Consider the following 16,351-nt stretch of genomic DNA (forward strand, 5'->3'; position numbering starts at 1 on the left):
ACCTTATCAGTTCTGGGGCAAACATCCTCCCCCCACAAGCAGGTTCAGGGTCTGTACCCACACCCGGTCCCTGTAAAGTTTTAGGGAAGGAGGGCACGGGGGTGGGGGATGCACTGAAGCCGGTGACACCCCCTGTGAGGGGGTGGTGGGATGGGGTCCTGGGGTGGTGGGGATGAGCGGCTGCTCCCAACACTTGCTGCACACACACGTGTGTGTGTATGGGTGAACTTTGCGGGGGCTGCACCTCAATTCCAGCACTGTGTCCCCCAGCACGACTCCATCCAAGTCCCCCAGCCCCAGCTGGAGCCCAGCTGGGCTCCTCCACTCTCCTTCACCTCTCCTGCCCCAGGCAGGAGACAAACACCAGCACAAACTGCCCTAAATATAGATTGATTAAAGAAAATAAGTTAGTGTTCCAGCTCTTCTCTCTACTAATACCATCGTGTCACATTTTGCACTCGGGCAGGTGGTGGCTGATGAGGAGGGGTTGGGGAAGCCACTGGGCTTGTGCTGGGATGCCAGGAGCCAGGTCCTCACCTCCATTGCTCTCTGGGCTGGTTTCCAACCCCAGATAGCTGCCAGCCCCAAGGAGCTCCAGGGAGGAAGAAGAGGTATCACCCAGGTGGAGGCCAGAGGCTGCATCGAGGCAGCCCTTTGCACGCTAACCCCACGCACGTTGCTTTGACATCTCATGTGGGCTGGGGTGTCTGTCTGCCACGGGGCTTTCTGTCCATCTTGCACGAGGGTCTTGCACTGGGCTGGTACCACAGTTCCTGCCATATCCCCACCATGGCATGTGCCACTGGCCAAGGGACACCCGGGGATGATACCGCCTCCAAGTCCAGCCTCCTGGCACCATCACAGGTTCCTACTTGCCCTCGCAATAGCCACAGAGGCACCCAAGGCAGCCGTTGAGGACCTGGAGGGAGGCCAGCACCATCTCGGCAGCGCTGATGAGCAGCAGGAGGAAGAAGAGGATGCTGTTCCAAACCACAACGCCCTTCGGCTCCAGGCAGATGCTCCAGATGCGACGATCAAACAGGTAGTTCTCTGCCCTGCACAACGGGGAGAGGAGGAGATGCAAGATGCTGCCCCGTGGCAGGTCAGGAATTGCATTGCTTTCCATCATGGAGTTGTGCCCCAGACTCCCTGTCCTTCATCCTGAGGATGAGCTGGGTCAGCAGGGTGATGGGGATGGGAGCATGACATACAGAAAGCCGTGGAAGGTGAAGACCTCTTGAACTACTGGGGTCTTGCGTCACCACCAGTAAGCCCACCCACCACAAATAACACCAACTTAATTAGCAATAAGCTGATGAGGCAGCACCAGCAACTCGACCCCACTGCCTCACCTGGCGTCAGGCTCCTGGTCACTGGCGTCCCGGAAGGGGTAACCCCAGAGGGTGCCTTGCCCATGGCCATGCTTGGAGGCGTTGTAGAAGCAGAGGGGTCCATCGGTCAAACCCAACCCAGAGAAGACGAAGCAGGCGGCAGCGCCCAGGACCGCCAGCTTGGAGAGCACGGCGGAGATGAAAGCCTGTGGGCAGCGCCCGGGGAGGGCGGTGGGGGGACACCAGAAGTCAGAGAAGCTCCAAAACGTGGCTGCATGTTAATCAGCAGAGTTTGGTAAGGGGGCAAAACTCCCCTCCCCTTCACCACAAGGGCCTCCAGCCTCAGAGAGCCAAAGCTGAGGATGGAGCTGTCACTGGGTTGTTTTGAGCTGGGCAGAAGTGGGCAGGGAGCTGCCCCGCAGGGCCTGGTGGGGCAGAGCCCACACCAGCATGCACGGGAAGCCCTGTCCTCTGGGGAGGTGACACCATGCAGCGTCCCACCTGGGAGAGAGGGCACCCTGCCACGACTCACCCACCACATCCCACCACCCGCCGCTTGCGAGTGCTTTGGCACGGGGGCCCCGGTGCTGCCTTACGTTGTGACGGGTGCCGCAGTCAGAGCAGCCAGTGCATCGCCACCCCACTGCCGTGACGTGGGTCGCTGCCAGCAGCACCTGCGGGAAGGAAAAAGGGGCTGGGGATGAAAGGGAGCCACCCACTCCATCCCTTCATCCCTGCTTCCATGCCTTCATCCCTGCTCCACAGGCACGCGAGGAAGGACGCGGCACAAACCGCGGTACTCACCACGATGCCGCCTCCCCAGACCCCCGGCAGGACCTTGGCGTGTTTGCTGATGTGCCCCTCCACCAGGTACTTCCACGTCCCGCCGGGGAAGAGGAGGAGGATGTTGGCTGCCATGGAGAGTGTGCCCAGCGCCAGCAGGCAGGGACCCACGATCCGGCTGCACTTCCCCACACACATGGCCACTCTGCACAGGGATGGGGAGGAAGAGGAGAGGAAAGGGCTGCCTTCGGCCCCATGATGCCCCACAGCTCCCCCACCCTGAGCCCATCTCACAGCTGTGGGTGGACAAGAGTTTGCTAGTTGATGCTTTTGTGTCCCAGCCTACCCCACTGGCACTGCCCTTACTCAAGAGTGACTTCCAATGGAAATCCTATTTTCCCCACACCATCTAATTAATTAAATATTAAAAATAACTCCATGTTAATACCAGTATACTGCTGCCAAACAGTTTTCTTGAGGTTGAGCTTTTTTATCATAGAAGGAGAAGCCTAACTTTAGACCTGCTAATATTTGCCAAACGGGCAAGAGAGTTTAAGACAACAGCAGGTCCCGCACTCAGCCTTGAAACCTGTGCAAGCCACAGGGTCGGCTCCTCCAAAGCGTTACTGGAGGAAGGAGACCAACCTCCACGGCTTGGTTTGACTTTGAGTGCTTACAACGAGCAGGAGGGAGCCAGGAAAGGGGCGAAATCCTTAGACAAGGACTTATGAAAGCACATCAGTCTCCAATCTAATCCAACAGCAACTCCATCCCCATCACACACTAGTCCTATATATATATATATATATATATGCTGAAACAAATTCAAGTTATTTAAGAAAAGGTTCTGACATGTCCTCAGACAAGCCATCCAGATCCACTGGCATTTTATTAAGTTATCAATTCACCTAGGAAGTGCCTGCCCATCTCCAGGTGATACCCTGTCAAAAATTAGCTCTCCCTTTTCTGTACCTGCAAGATGGGGGATGCCCATCGGTCACTCTGGGACCACCAAAAACAACCTGTTTTGCTGTTGTCCTGGCTTCCCAGGTTTCTTCTACCCTGTGTTCATTTTTGCTTTAGGTTGGTTTTATGAGTTTTTCCCTTTCCCGGTGGCTTCCAACCTGTTTTGCACAAGCTTCCTGCATCGAGCTGCTTCTCACGCTGGCTAATTTATTTCAGGCTTGCTCTGGTTTTGCAGAAGCAGAAGTGAAGAGGCACCACATGGTTATTTCCATGGGAAGAGGTGCCTCAGCCCGCCTCGTGCACAGTGTCAGCGATGGGGAGGAGCAGCTCAGGCTGCACATCCAGCCCCTGCACAGCCCGAGAGGCCGGGGGGCACCAGCCCAAGGGGGTTTTGCATTGCTGTGACCTGCTAGAGACCAGCCACCAGGCTGCTGGGGGCCAGGGAGGGCTGAATGTGGAGGAACAAGGCTGCAAAACCTTTCTTCATGGAGAGGACACAAGACAAGAAACCCAAGGTAGACCATCAGCTCTACCTTATCCTGGGGCTTCACTCCCCCTCTGCTTTCTATCCTCCCTGCCTTTGTCAGAAGGAATTTAGGGCCTCTCGCCCCCACTGTGTTCCAGGGATTGTGCACGGTTGTCCCCCCAGAGCCATGAGCATTCAGTGCTGAGTCCCACCTCCCCAATTTGGAGGATCTTTCAGGAGAGCTCTTGCTCCTCTGGAGCTCAGAGTGTGGGCTGCTCTCATCAGCCAGAGGCTTTTGTGGTCTTCTGCCTGTCTCCCCTTCACCTCTCCAAGGACTCTCCTGCCCCTCCAGCACTGCCCTCTCCCTGTGGAAGGCAGGAGGTCTCCTTCCCGCTTCTCCACAGCTTACTGTCCCCTCAATGCTCTCCTTGAGCAAGAAGCAAGCTTGAATTAGCTGCCGCCTTCTACCTCAGCCATTCAGACAAACTCCTCTGTAAGGGGAGGTAAAGCAAAAGTGCAGCTTAACTAGTCCCTGTTAGGACACTCAAAAGAAAGATTCCCTTCCTGCCGGCATGTCCCCATGGCCAAAAGCAAGGGGTTTTAAGCAAATCCGAGGGAACCTGTCATCCCGCCTTTCTGCCTTACCTGGAAGCGATGCCACGTGGAGCCAGCAGCGTCCGCTCCTCGGATGAGCCGTCCTGGAGGCATCACCCATGGGTGACTATTTATGATGTGCTCCACGTCTTCCTCCTTTGCCCCGAGGTCCACCCACCACATCCTTTCCTCTCCCACACAACTGACAGCTCAAAAGGAAGAATGACTGTCCTGTCTGACTGAGCCTGCCTCTGCCGCCATTGCGGCTCATCCAGCTGCTCGACTGTGCCCCCTTTCACTGGCAGAAGCCACGAGCCCACCAAAACGTTCACAACTTCAGATTTTAAGGCTTCTACCACGTCTGCCCTAAATACCTTGACTATTGCCCAAGTAGCAAACACCATTTCTCCTGGAACAACCCGCGATGACTGTGTAGGGAGAACGTTTTCTTGTCTCCTCTGTGGCCCACTCCAAATGTCACCATGAGTCCACATCCTCTACCAAGGGCTTCTTCCACCATGTTTCACCTTATTTCCCTCATTGTGCGAGAGCTTTTTGTGTGAATGCTGAACAGTTCAGGTTTGCCTCTTCTCATTTTTACCCGCAGGGGGGAGCACACTAATATTTTAGTAAAAGCTTCTAAATAAATATACTCGTGTCTCAGCTGGTTCCCATCTCCTGACCTTTGCTTCCTTGCAGACAGCTCAGCTTTTCCTCCATTGTTGAGTATACCCCCATTACATATATATCTTACACCTTGGTGATAACTTTGAGAGAGAAAGGTTATTTTTGGATATCTTAATTATTGCAAGTCATCAGACACCAGCATTTCAAAGTCCTATCTAGGGTGTCCATGACTGGCAGACAGCGTGCAGTGGGGAAGCTCCTCTTCTGTCCCCAGAGAGGTCTCATAGTAGCAGATCCAAGATGGGAACAGGACTGGAAGAACATGACCTCTGTGAACAGGAGACAGGAAAGCCGTAGGACCAAAAAAAATGCCAAAAACAGGCAGTTTTTCTGGCAGAGGAGTTGCAAGGCAGCACAAGCAAAGAGGAGAATTGCTCATGGGCTGTGCAAGCAAAAGGAAGAATCCTCTCAAAGAAGAATTTGGAGAAGGTTCATATTCCTCGTGCATTCGTCATGAGGACCTGAGGCACATCAGCTGCCTGGAACACGGGCTTCCTCGTCTGCAACAGCCACAGGAGACGAAGCGTAAGTGCAGATATCTTACAGCCCTGATACAGTCTTGCTCCAATACAGTAAATTAAAAAAAGCAACTAGAGTGTCACCTTTTGTTTTAAAACCCAACTTGCTCTGCCTAGGGTAGCACACAGGAGTAGCATTTGCCAATACATTTCAAAGTGGCTTCTCCTGCTGTCAAATCCATGAGTACGGGACTGCTGAGAATATAAAACCTGCTCCAATTACAGCGTGCCACTGTTTGTTGGAAGAAACAGAAAATGGAGTTGGAGCCCTTGAGTGCCACATAGAAAAAGATGAACAGGTGAGGCTGGGTTACATTAGCCAGTTCTGTTTTCCTAGGAAAAATATGCTGAGAGGAACAGATTGTGTGAATAATGATAGCTCCTCTGAAAGGAAAATCAGTTTGCAACAGCACGTAAATCCCCGTTTTATTCTTAAATAAGACAAACTGGTCTCTGAAAAACACAGCAGCAACAGCGAAACACGTAGGACAGCAGACTGTTGAGAATAATCCAATTTTTCCTTCCTTTTTTTTTTTTTTTCTTCACTTAGAGAGGAAGCATTTTTCACTCTGCTGGAAAAATTGTGTTGCAACTTCATCTTGTGCCCTTTTCTACGTCACAGCAATCTGAGCTTCCTACGTTGCCACACACATGATCTGGTCAATCACCTCCCACAGAAAAATCCCATGCCATTCAGGATGAAGCATCACCCACTTCGGCCCAAGTCCGTCATAGAAGAAGAAGAAGAATAAAAGGCTAATTTTAGCCCTGCGCACCTTCCCGAGCACCATGAGTGGCTGCACGCCTCCCTTTCTCACACGACAACTTAGTTAAGAAAGTGCCAGCACAGCAATTACAGGCAAGTAACATTCTGCTGAGTTACCCAGCCACGGCGCTGCCAAACGTGGTCCCACGCAAAGCGATTCTGGCTCAGCAAGGTGCTCCTGCTGACTCCTTCTCTGACACCAGATCGCAGCTGGAGACCCTGGACGCATTTATCCGAGTTGTTTTGTGTCGCTTTATCCCGTCACAGAGGGCTCTGCCTCTCCAGTCCGTGGTCTGCAGGTCACATTCAGCAACAGCTCTGAACTTTAAGGTCAGTGAGCTTTTTCTAACCACTGTGTCCCCACTCTTAACCATGCTCCCCTCCTCTTTGCTTCCCCAAACTCTTCTGGGGCTGTGGAAATTGCACGACAGGTCAGGTTTCAAAAGCAGTTTGGCTTCAAGGAGCATCGAAGAGGCTGAGTCGAGTTTGAATCAGTGAGGTTGAACCATTCTGTGCCAAACCAACCTCCCCCTCGGTCCAGTCCAGAGGATGCTCAGCGCCATTCAGTGGTCTCTCGCTCTCCTCTCCATAGCATCTGCAAATCTATTTCTGCCTCTAGCCAAGACTTCTCCAAACTCAGGTGTGGGCACGTTTGCTGCCAACAGTGATCCCCCCTTAGACAAGCCCCACACAGAGTTTGTGGCTAGAACTCAGACTGAAGAAATACCAACACAATCCTGCTAGACAATAGGGCATTTGCTTTAGTTTCCTTATGAATTTCACCTGATTTAACACATCACAGAATCCCAGAATCATCTCGGTGGGAAAAGCCCTTGAAGCTCCTCCAGTCCAACCATGAACCTCACCCTGACCGTTCCCAACTCCACCAGATCCCTCAGCACTGGGTCAACCCGACTCTTCAACCCCTCCAGGGATGGGGACTCCCCCCCTGCCCTGGGCAGCCCATTCCAACGCCCAACAACCCCTTCTGCAAAGAAATCCTTCCTAAGAGCCAGTCTAAACCTTCCCCGACGCAACGTGAAGCCAGATGAGATAAACCAACCCAGTTAAAAGTTGGAAGGAGTCTGCAGAAAGGAAGAATAAATAAATTAAAAACAAGAGGCATATTGAGTTTATCCTGTAGTTCCTTGACCTGCAGACTGTGATGAAAAAGTGTTTCTTACTCACTCGGAAGGGGAAATACTTTCCTAAGCAGCATGAAGAGATCAGGCTGTTTTCCAGTCTTGAGAGGTGCACAAGCAAGCCTTCCTCACAGAAACTGGGGTTGTCCAGTTAACATAGTGACAAGGAGAGGTGCACGTGCCAAAAACTAAAGAGAGCCACTTCCAGGATACCCCTGGAAAGGTGGCCAGAGCAACAGCCTTCTCCTGGGGTCCTCCAGGTCAGTGCCCCCCAGACCTTGGGCAACCTCCCTTGAGAAAGCTTTGGGGTTGGGTAAGCCAAGCCAAGGGCATTTGCTCTCCTCTCCAAGGCCTGCTGGAAATGAGTCAACGATGAACACTGGTTGAAGGTTTTAGCATGACTGTTGGCACAGTCAGCCACCCTACTCCATAACTTTTTGGAGAGTTGAAACAGCGCAAGACTGGGGCAGTGGCTGCAGTTACTGTTTAAGGGGAGACCTACCGACAGTCAGGAACACGAGGACGACCCGAGATCAGTTTCTTAAGCCTTTGTTTCCCCACTCAGTACTTGTCCAGAAGGGACTCTGCTCATCGACATTTCATGTGAGGCCATTACAGGAACGTCCCAAGGAGCCCAAAAGGCAATTGCAGAAGTTAAGAGGCTCCGTCTTGACAACACCTGTATGAGGACATTGACAGTTCAGAATAGAAAGCCACATCTCTGCTTTTCCATTAGAAGGATGGAAAATTCTAGCCCTACCTCTTTTTATTCATTTTCATATGGGTATTTTTTCTATCAAGGTGCCAAAAGGTTGTCTCGCTTCAAGACTTTGTAACCTCTAGAATGGGCTGAAGCTTTCCTGGGATATGCAAGCAGCTCACTAATCAACAATTCCTTATCAGCAGGAACTGGATGTTTTCTACTGAAGTCAATGACTCGAGTTTATTATTTATTTATTATTATTGTATTTATTATTAGACACCATATTGCAAACAGGCTTCAAATTTAGGTAAGCCCTGTCCTTGCTGGCTGGGCAGACTCAGAGCTGTTATCTGAAATGACACACATTTGGACTTCTTCAGCTGAGCTGCAGCTTCTGCTACTTATTTTGTAAAGAGAGTCAATGCCAACAAAAGCTGCTACAGCCAGGATAGGAAAATCATAAACTTCCTGGAGGTTCAACAGAAGCTGTGGCACCTGGACCTATTCTGCCAATTCACAGACCAGGAGGCAAAGGAAAAAGAAAAGCACACAGTCTGACAATTTTACTAAAAAGTCAGATACACACAGATAGAGAATTTGGCTTGATTTTCTTTCCTTCCCTTCTACTCCAATGACCTTAGGGAAAAACTCAGAAACTCTCTATATAATGCAGAGACAGACTTTCATCAGAACTAAAACCACAAAAGAAAAAACAACCCAAACCCAAAAACCAAGAGATGAAGAAAGCTACTGAAAACAGTTTGTTTTATTTCCAGGATCAAATATTACAATAGGACATTTACATATATTTATAAAAAAATGCAGCAGTTGTGTATATAGATCAGAGGTTTCCTTGAGTTTGGTCCCTCCCAGCACGGTGAGCTGAAAACTTCCAAATGAATCCTCTCCCTCCTCCCACACGAAGTCGCCATCACTGAAGAAGAAAGCGACTACCATAAAAACCAACAGGCAAAATCGTAATTTTGAAACTGTAAGTTCACCAATTAGAGGAAACAGCTTTATTCTTAAAAGTCATCTATCCTATAGTCTGGTGTCTCTGATGAGGCACCATGTCTCTGAGCTGAGTTTTACCCAGATGTTCTTCATATAAATCTGTTCTATAAAATAGCACCTCGTCCCCCTGCTCCATGTACTTTTACTATCTATCCTTCTACACCTTAACGTCCCAGCACCATTTAACGATCAGTTACAAACTTACTTTTCTCCGTACTGCAGACACACACAGTAATTAAAGACAGCGACCAAATCCCAAACTTCTGCAATCACTCATAATACACCCATGTAAAACAACCGACGATAAAACCGAGGCAAGTTGAGGCACTGATGTTAAGTGCCGCGTTCTCCGATTAAAAACACGTGTGTGTGCCTGTGTGTGTATATACATATGGCTATATTTATTGGGAGTGGACAGACACTAAGCACCTCATGGACAAGAGGAGACTGGAGTAAAAGTCATCACAGAAAGGGTATCCATTAACCTCACTGGTTCAGGAGCAGATAGCAGAGTATAACCAAACTGCAGCAAGATCTTGGGCTCGGACAGAGAAAACCTTGGCAAGACTGGCTGCAGAACATCAACCAACAGACCTCAGTTGTCAGAAGAGTTCTATCAACTCCAAACATGCAACTGCAGGGTATTTCCAATAATGTAGATGGCCGATATAGGGCTCAAAACATGACTGCTGGTTTGCCTTTAAAACAGTAGCTGTTCCATTTATAGAAAATAATTTGTTAAAATAAATAAATAGAAAAGGGTGGGGGAGAACAGAGGCTGCATTCACATCTATTACAACAGCTAGACAAGGCACACCCAGTCTTTATGGGACAGGCTTTGCACTTCACCCACCAAAAGCACATGTCTGCTACCCCTTCTCCTCTTGGAATACAGTACTACCTATTTTTTACTAGTTTGACTAAAAAGGGATTAAACAAGAAGAAAGTAGTGACATTTACTAAAAACTAAGAAGGGATAAAGAGTGATAAGTTCCTGAAATGACATGTATCTTCCCACTCACACAGACATTCCCACACAGGTGATCTGTTTCTTCATGTGATTTAGAAAAAAACCACCACAAACAACATTTTATGCATCTCTGCATGACGAAATGCAGCCCAAGCGATGCCTCGCCCCCAAAAGAAAACTGCTTTTAGTTTAGCCCTTGCTCCTCTTCAAGCCCTGTGAATGAGCTCGGTTGCTCTGGCAACAACAGACTCAAAAAGCCAGGATTCAGCATCCCAGCTCCTCCCAGAAGAGAGAAGTGCGTTCTCAGACCTGGCTGTCTAGCTGCCTGAACAAGCTGCAAACTGCACGTCGTGCCCTCTGCTACGGGGCAGCTGTGTTCAATGACATCCTGCACGGAGACCAGACTTTTAATTTTTGAGGATGCTGGCTTTTCTTTCTAGTTCTTTGAAGAAACGTTTCCACTTAGCCATCAAGAACTCAAGTATACTTAATGAAAAAGTTTTCAATAGTTCAAAGGTGTATCAAACAGCAAAGCAGACAATTACATGGAAGTTTGCTAGACAGTGTATTTGAGAATCAGGCCCTTTAGCAGTGAGGTTTATTAAAACACGTACTAAAACCAGTTGCCGGTTTCTGCAAGGGTACAAACCATAGCACCAGTAAAGGTGGAAGCTGGTATAAGCTGGTGCAGATGAGCGTACAAATTCAGTAGTCTTTAAAAAAAATGCATCTGTGAAAGTAGTGGACCACGTGAAACACAAGCTGTTTGCAGCAGCGAACAACAGACGTGCTTTACAGACGAGAGGTGTTATTCTCCCGTAACAGCACGGCAGCAGATCTAGCAAGCTCTGGAAAGTATGCTGATGCAAAATTGCTGTTTAAATCTACTTGGGAACAATGGTACCTTTGGGTGCCTTTTTATAGACAACTATATTTTACAAGGCACATACATGCACATTCTTTTAATACTGATGTTGTCAACTTCGCTGATTTATCAAGAAGGGCAACATACTTCAGTCCACGAACATCAGAAATGTAAAAATCACAGACCTTAATTCAAAGCCTAACGAAAGTACACCCAGAAATGTTCGGCACAGCCTTTATCTGCCCTCTTTATGTCAGCAGGGAATGCTGCGAGGTTGAAGTTGGTCAATAGACTTAAGAGCATGTATCATCGGTAAGACTCAAAATCCTTCTCTGGGCCTCTGAAGGATCACAAGAAGGACCCAAGAGTAAATGTGTCAACAGCAGCTGGCAGGGAAAGCCAGCATTCATTTTGCCTTCTGTTTCTGAATACTGCTTATGACTGTGACTGTTAACTGCAATTAGACATTAAATGTCAAAACAAAGCACTGTCAGATGAAGAGCACATGCAAAGGAAACTTCTCCACAAGCAGAAGCTACAGCTTGAAACATTCTGGCTTTGTTTAGTTCTCTACCCAGAAAGACTTCCACTGTCTACATGCACTTCTGCGCCTCCAAACTCATGGCAGTCCTTGCAACACAACACGCAAATTATGGCCAAGCAACACCCATAGGAAGCCACAAACCACAGCCTTTGAAGCATTTTTTTTTTCTTTGTCCTTCATATTTCAACAACTTATTTTGAAATCTGATTTAAGGCATTTTTTTCCAATCTTGTCAAAAGCAATTTGAACTTCAGATTTAACATCTAAAGCAAATGTGATAAAGGCTCTTTAAAATTAGAGCCCAACTAGCTTACACCGTCACTGCTACAAGCTGTTGCAGGCATCACTTGGTTAATGCTTTCAGCCACGTTCCTCCAAACTCCAAAGGGCTTCAACATGAATGAAGATCTGAAGAGGCTGTATCCTGGTTGGAGCTGTTCCTTAACAGCTTTCAGTCACCACAGCACAGCTGACTGACACATGTGCTGCAGCACTGTTTTCATTTGGGCTGGGAAGAAGGGGGAAAGAGGGGAGAGGAACGAAGCGAGAGAAGAGCCACATGCAGGGACGCTTATTTCTTTAACAAGTTTTTTCTCTGCCTCCTGCTCATAGACCAAAGCAAAAGAAAACCGAAATTAAAAACACATCGTGCCAGAGAAACGAACCAAAACAGACAGGCTCATAATTTCTTGGAACACAACAAACTACTAGGAACTGCGAGATGGAATAAAAATTCCATTTTCAATGTAAAACCTCAATTTCACATTCTTCTTTTGCTGCTAGGTTACAAAAAGATCAGTATTTTTCTAAATGAAACCTCAAGAAAGAAAAAGTTAGGTGAGAGCATAAGCATTCCTGGTTGCACTACACCAGCAGGCAAAACCATGTTTGAGAAGCATGTTTCTTGATGGTTTAAAAATAAGCTTGCAGCAGCCAAGTGCAACGTTTGCTTCCTCACGAGAGAGGTGACTGAGCTGCTCTTGGCATAAGAAAAGCAACGAAAGGCTAACCTAGGGCTCCCAGTTTTGTTTTGGATAGCAAGATGATGAGTGTAAGGTTACTCCTTTCCTTAGAGCTGAGCAGAGAAGAAAGGAAGGAGCTGCCAGCTGCCCGGCAGCTCACAGGCAGAGCTCTGCAAGAGTGGGTAGGAAAGGAAGGTTCACAGCGTGGGACACACAGTGCACAATCTCTCCAGCAGCAGGACTGATGGAAACAGTTCATGCTCTTGCCTGCAATGCAGTTTCCCCTCTTCTCCGCTGCTGATACACCGAGTTATTTTATATCAGATTGCTTCAAGGTATCACAGCCTAGCCCCACAGACATTAGTACAACCAGGGAGGGGCAGGGGGAAAGAGAAGATACCAATAAAACAGACCTGGGGCTGAAAGGGCAGAATCAATTTTCTACGTTTAACTTCACTGTTAGAAAACTTGATGCAGAACAATGTTCCCAGAGCGGATACAAACCCAAGCCTGTCCAAAATGAGTTGGCTCTCCACCAGCAAAAGCAGCCAGCCAGGAACAACTCCGAAGGGGAATCAGTGGAACCACAAAGGCTCTTTGCCTTACGCTAGCAGGAACAGGCAGAAGAGCAGGAAAGATCCACACGCTCCCATCCCAGCCCGCCTGTGGGACACAAAAGGACCATCTACATGCACGTTGGGTACTGCGTCCTGATGGTCACCTGCCTTAATTTTCCTGTGGCCAACCACAGGAGAGGTAATGAGTTTCAAGGCAACAAACATCCAAGTGAGTTATTTCAACTAGACAGCTGAAGCTACTTAGGGAAGCATCAGACCCACACGGAAAGGATTTCCTTCTGTCCCACTCTCGCATACGTCCGAGTCCGAGTTATGAATTTGGATATCCTAGAAATACCACTGCTGCAAACACCAACATCTCCCCCTCTTCTGCTGGCCTTGCAATTCACTTTCCAATGCTGGGAAGCAGCCTCCATGGCAGGGTCTCTTTATAAACCAAAAATGACATCTGATGTCACATCAACCATTGATCAGGAAACTGTAATCAGATTTGGCTTTCCTGATACTGCATCTCGCAGTAGAATGAAAAACAGTTTTTGTGTAGAAGGGAAATCAGTTTATACAATTGTATGACTACATGTAAAACCTCAATTATGAGCAGAAGACAGCTGTGAGCCAATATTATCATGGGGAATGCAAGACATTTTCTGTGATTTCCTACAGATTTAAAGACTCCAAAGTCTGCACGCTAGTATGAAATTACAGGCAAAATATCTTGAAAAGTTTTAGTCTATGGTAAATTTCTGACCACTAAAGTCTTTTTCTTTAAACGAGTATAATCTGACAGTTGCAGAAAAAGTTAGCAGTTATGGTAGGTCTCACACACCTTTTTCCTCACTGATGAAGAGCAGGCTAAACTGAGTTCTTAGTGTAAATACACAAATTTGACACCTACCTTGCGGATGGCTGTGTTAGTCAACTTTTATCCCACTCTTACACCTACTGTAGCACCAACTGATCAACAGCTCAAAGTCTAGAGAAGACACTGGAAAAATAGGGCACTCTGCACGGCCCAGTGTACACACAGGGTATGTTTGCATGGCTTCTGGTGCCAGCTTCCAGAGCTGAAAAGAAAGTATAAATAAAGTGGTAGCTTTTTATAGAAGCCTTCCAGATTTAGAGGTAAGTGATGGTAGATGAACATGAAAATAGAATAAGAAGCAGCCTAGAGAATTCAAGCCACCAGGCTGTGAAGTCTTTTATAAAGCATTAATTCACATGCCACAGTTTGACAAGGCTATGTATGTTTTTAATTCATGAAAGAAAACTGCCTAAGACTTGCTCTCCTGCTCAGTTGCAGCCAGTGCTCTAAAACCCCTGCAAAGCTAGTCACACTCCTGGGGAAAACAAAACAAAACACCATGAAAAAAAAAGCCAACTAACTGTCAAGTTTTTATGACAGGTGTTTTCCAGAGAGTCCAAGATCTTTACAGTATCCTGCCACCTTCTATAATCATTTGCAAAATCCTGAGAGCAAGTACAAAGGAAACACCTGGGGGATGTTGGGAAGATAAAAAATGGAAACCTCACCTACTTCTACCAAGGAGTCAGTTCTGTTGCACCGCTGGACACGCAGCTTTCCCACCAGGTCAAGCAGTCAATCCCATTTATAGTATAGTTGGGTTTTTTATTTTGGTTGGTTGGGGTTTTCACTATGTCCACTGGCAGTATTTAAAGCAGCAGGAAGACATGCATGCAATCTAGAAGCCTTTAAATTAGATGGGGGCCGAGTATCTCACCACAGCTCAAGCCAATTTCTTCCCAAAAAACAAGTTTTTGCAGAGCACTAGATAAGTGAACCCTCGAGAAAGCTGTAAGGTTAATGGAGCCCTTTCGTGTAGAGAATCAAAACAGAGGAAAGACTGTACTGAAGATTACACTCTCTCCTTACAGACAGATGACTCAGTGCCTTATCACACACTATCTTCAAAAATAAATTAAACAAAACAGATTTAAGAATAGCAGCGAGAAGGGTACGTGTATTATGGCCACTCCAAGCCCCAGCATACTGGATACACAGATCATCGTTTTATTTTATTCCATGGAAACAAAGGAAAGATGTTCTTCCCAATGCTCTCCGCAAGGCCCGAGCTGAGGAAGAAAATAAAACTCTGAACACTCTCATTTGGTCACTAGAGCAGGAGAAGGGAAGAAGAGAGAGAAGGGCCAGCCAGCTGCCTGCCTGATTTCCGCACTGCAATCCTATGACCCTCAACTGCGTATTTAATGAGTTGGGGTCCCAGGCAAAGAGGAGAGGGGAGGAAGGCTGGGAGAACTCAGCCACGGTGCTAATTCCTTTCCTGCACAAAGACAGTCTCTTGAGGACACAGGCCTGCCTCCTGTAATGTGATCTCATAGTCCAGGTGGGAGAGTTTCCTTCGAGGGAAGTTGGTGAGAAGTTCGAAGCGTTCATTAGGGTATCCTTTTGACTGGACGTGTTTCACAAGAGCCTGGAGAGAAAGAAAGGCAAAGAAGTGTCACAGAATTCAAAACAACACAAAAGAATGTAAAAAAAAAAAAATAAATCCTGTTTTCCTTTAAAAAAAAGGAAGCTTATAATCACAGGCAAACAAAATTTTGCATGTATCATAAACCGTCTTTTACTTTAATATCTAATTTGGCCTACACGTGGTATGAATAACCATAAAAACTAATTACCAAGTGATCCCTTACCTAACTGATTCTTTAAACAGAAGGAAGACATATATAACAGTACATTAATTCAAGCAAGCTGAATTCCACATCACACATTCAAGTCACGGTAAAATAAGATTTGCAAAAAAAAAAAATAAATCCTTAAGTGCTCCAAAACAGAAGCCCCTCACTTGTTTATCAGGAATTACCCTTACACTAAACCTAAAAGCCACCAAAGAAGCATTTTTGTGAGATAGCATTAACAAAAATAAATGCAGTATTTTCACTATTTTTTTTTTTTTTGCTGCCTTTGAGAAGCATGAGGTTTTGGGGTTGTTTTGGTTTTTAAGGTTCTTGTCAATTCATCGACTTCTCTGCCTGCAACAGCAATCGGGCAGGATACAGAGGGCATTGGGATGAAGGGGCATCAGCCCCACAACCCAACAAGCAGACATATCAGGAAGAGCTGATGTGCATGCTACGATGAGAGAGATTTCCCAAGTTCATCAGGGAACACAACAGATGAGAGCATAAAGTATGAATAAACAGGGACAGAGAAAATGGAGATTGGCAGCAAGGTAGGGGATACTGCACCAGAGCAAGACACAGGCAGAATGAAAAGTCGTAGCCTTTTAAAGAGGGGAAAAAAGACAATTAGTATGTAATAAAACAGAAAGTATGAAAAAATAAGGGGGTCCCAACAATACTGTTCACATAGTTGTGGTGGGCAACTTATGCCAGTAAATTAAGTATAAGAAGGTAAGCTAGCAGTATTAAGCTTCTACTGAAACTAACTATTCCACGAGCTTCCCCTCACTCTCTAGCTGC

General features: G+C 47.1%; 2 protein-coding genes across 6 annotated transcripts in view; both read right to left on the minus strand.

Annotated features, from left to right (window-relative positions):
• Nucleotides 1-16: 16 nt before the first annotated feature.
• Nucleotides 17-13,871, minus strand: TM4SF19 (transmembrane 4 L six family member 19). Its single transcript, XM_074833383.1, is given in 8 exon segments — nucleotides 17-1,055; nucleotides 1,353-1,537; nucleotides 1,928-2,005; nucleotides 2,136-2,319; nucleotides 4,192-4,242; nucleotides 4,244-4,276; nucleotides 4,278-7,932; nucleotides 13,785-13,871. Coding segments are annotated over 7 exon segments (852 nt in total). The 5' UTR covers nucleotides 4,412-7,932; nucleotides 13,785-13,871; the 3' UTR covers nucleotides 17-868.
• The window catches only part of UBXN7 (UBX domain protein 7), a 30,985-nt gene continuing 23,338 nt past the window's right edge, over nucleotides 8,705-16,351 (minus strand). For 4 of the 5 annotated variants that reach the window (XM_074833375.1, XM_074833373.1, XM_074833376.1 and 1 more), the window contains one exon: nucleotides 8,705-15,339. In XM_074833375.1, the coding sequence (XP_074689476.1) occupies nucleotides 15,178-15,339 (162 nt within the window). In that variant the 3' untranslated portion in view covers nucleotides 8,705-15,177. The remainder of the gene's footprint in view (nucleotides 15,340-16,351) is intronic. The other variant, XR_012624250.1, reaches the window with a different exon arrangement.

This window comes from Strix aluco, chromosome 9 (assembly GCF_031877795.1).
Source record: "Strix aluco isolate bStrAlu1 chromosome 9, bStrAlu1.hap1, whole genome shotgun sequence".
Lineage (NCBI taxonomy): Eukaryota > Metazoa > Chordata > Aves > Strigiformes > Strigidae > Strix > Strix aluco.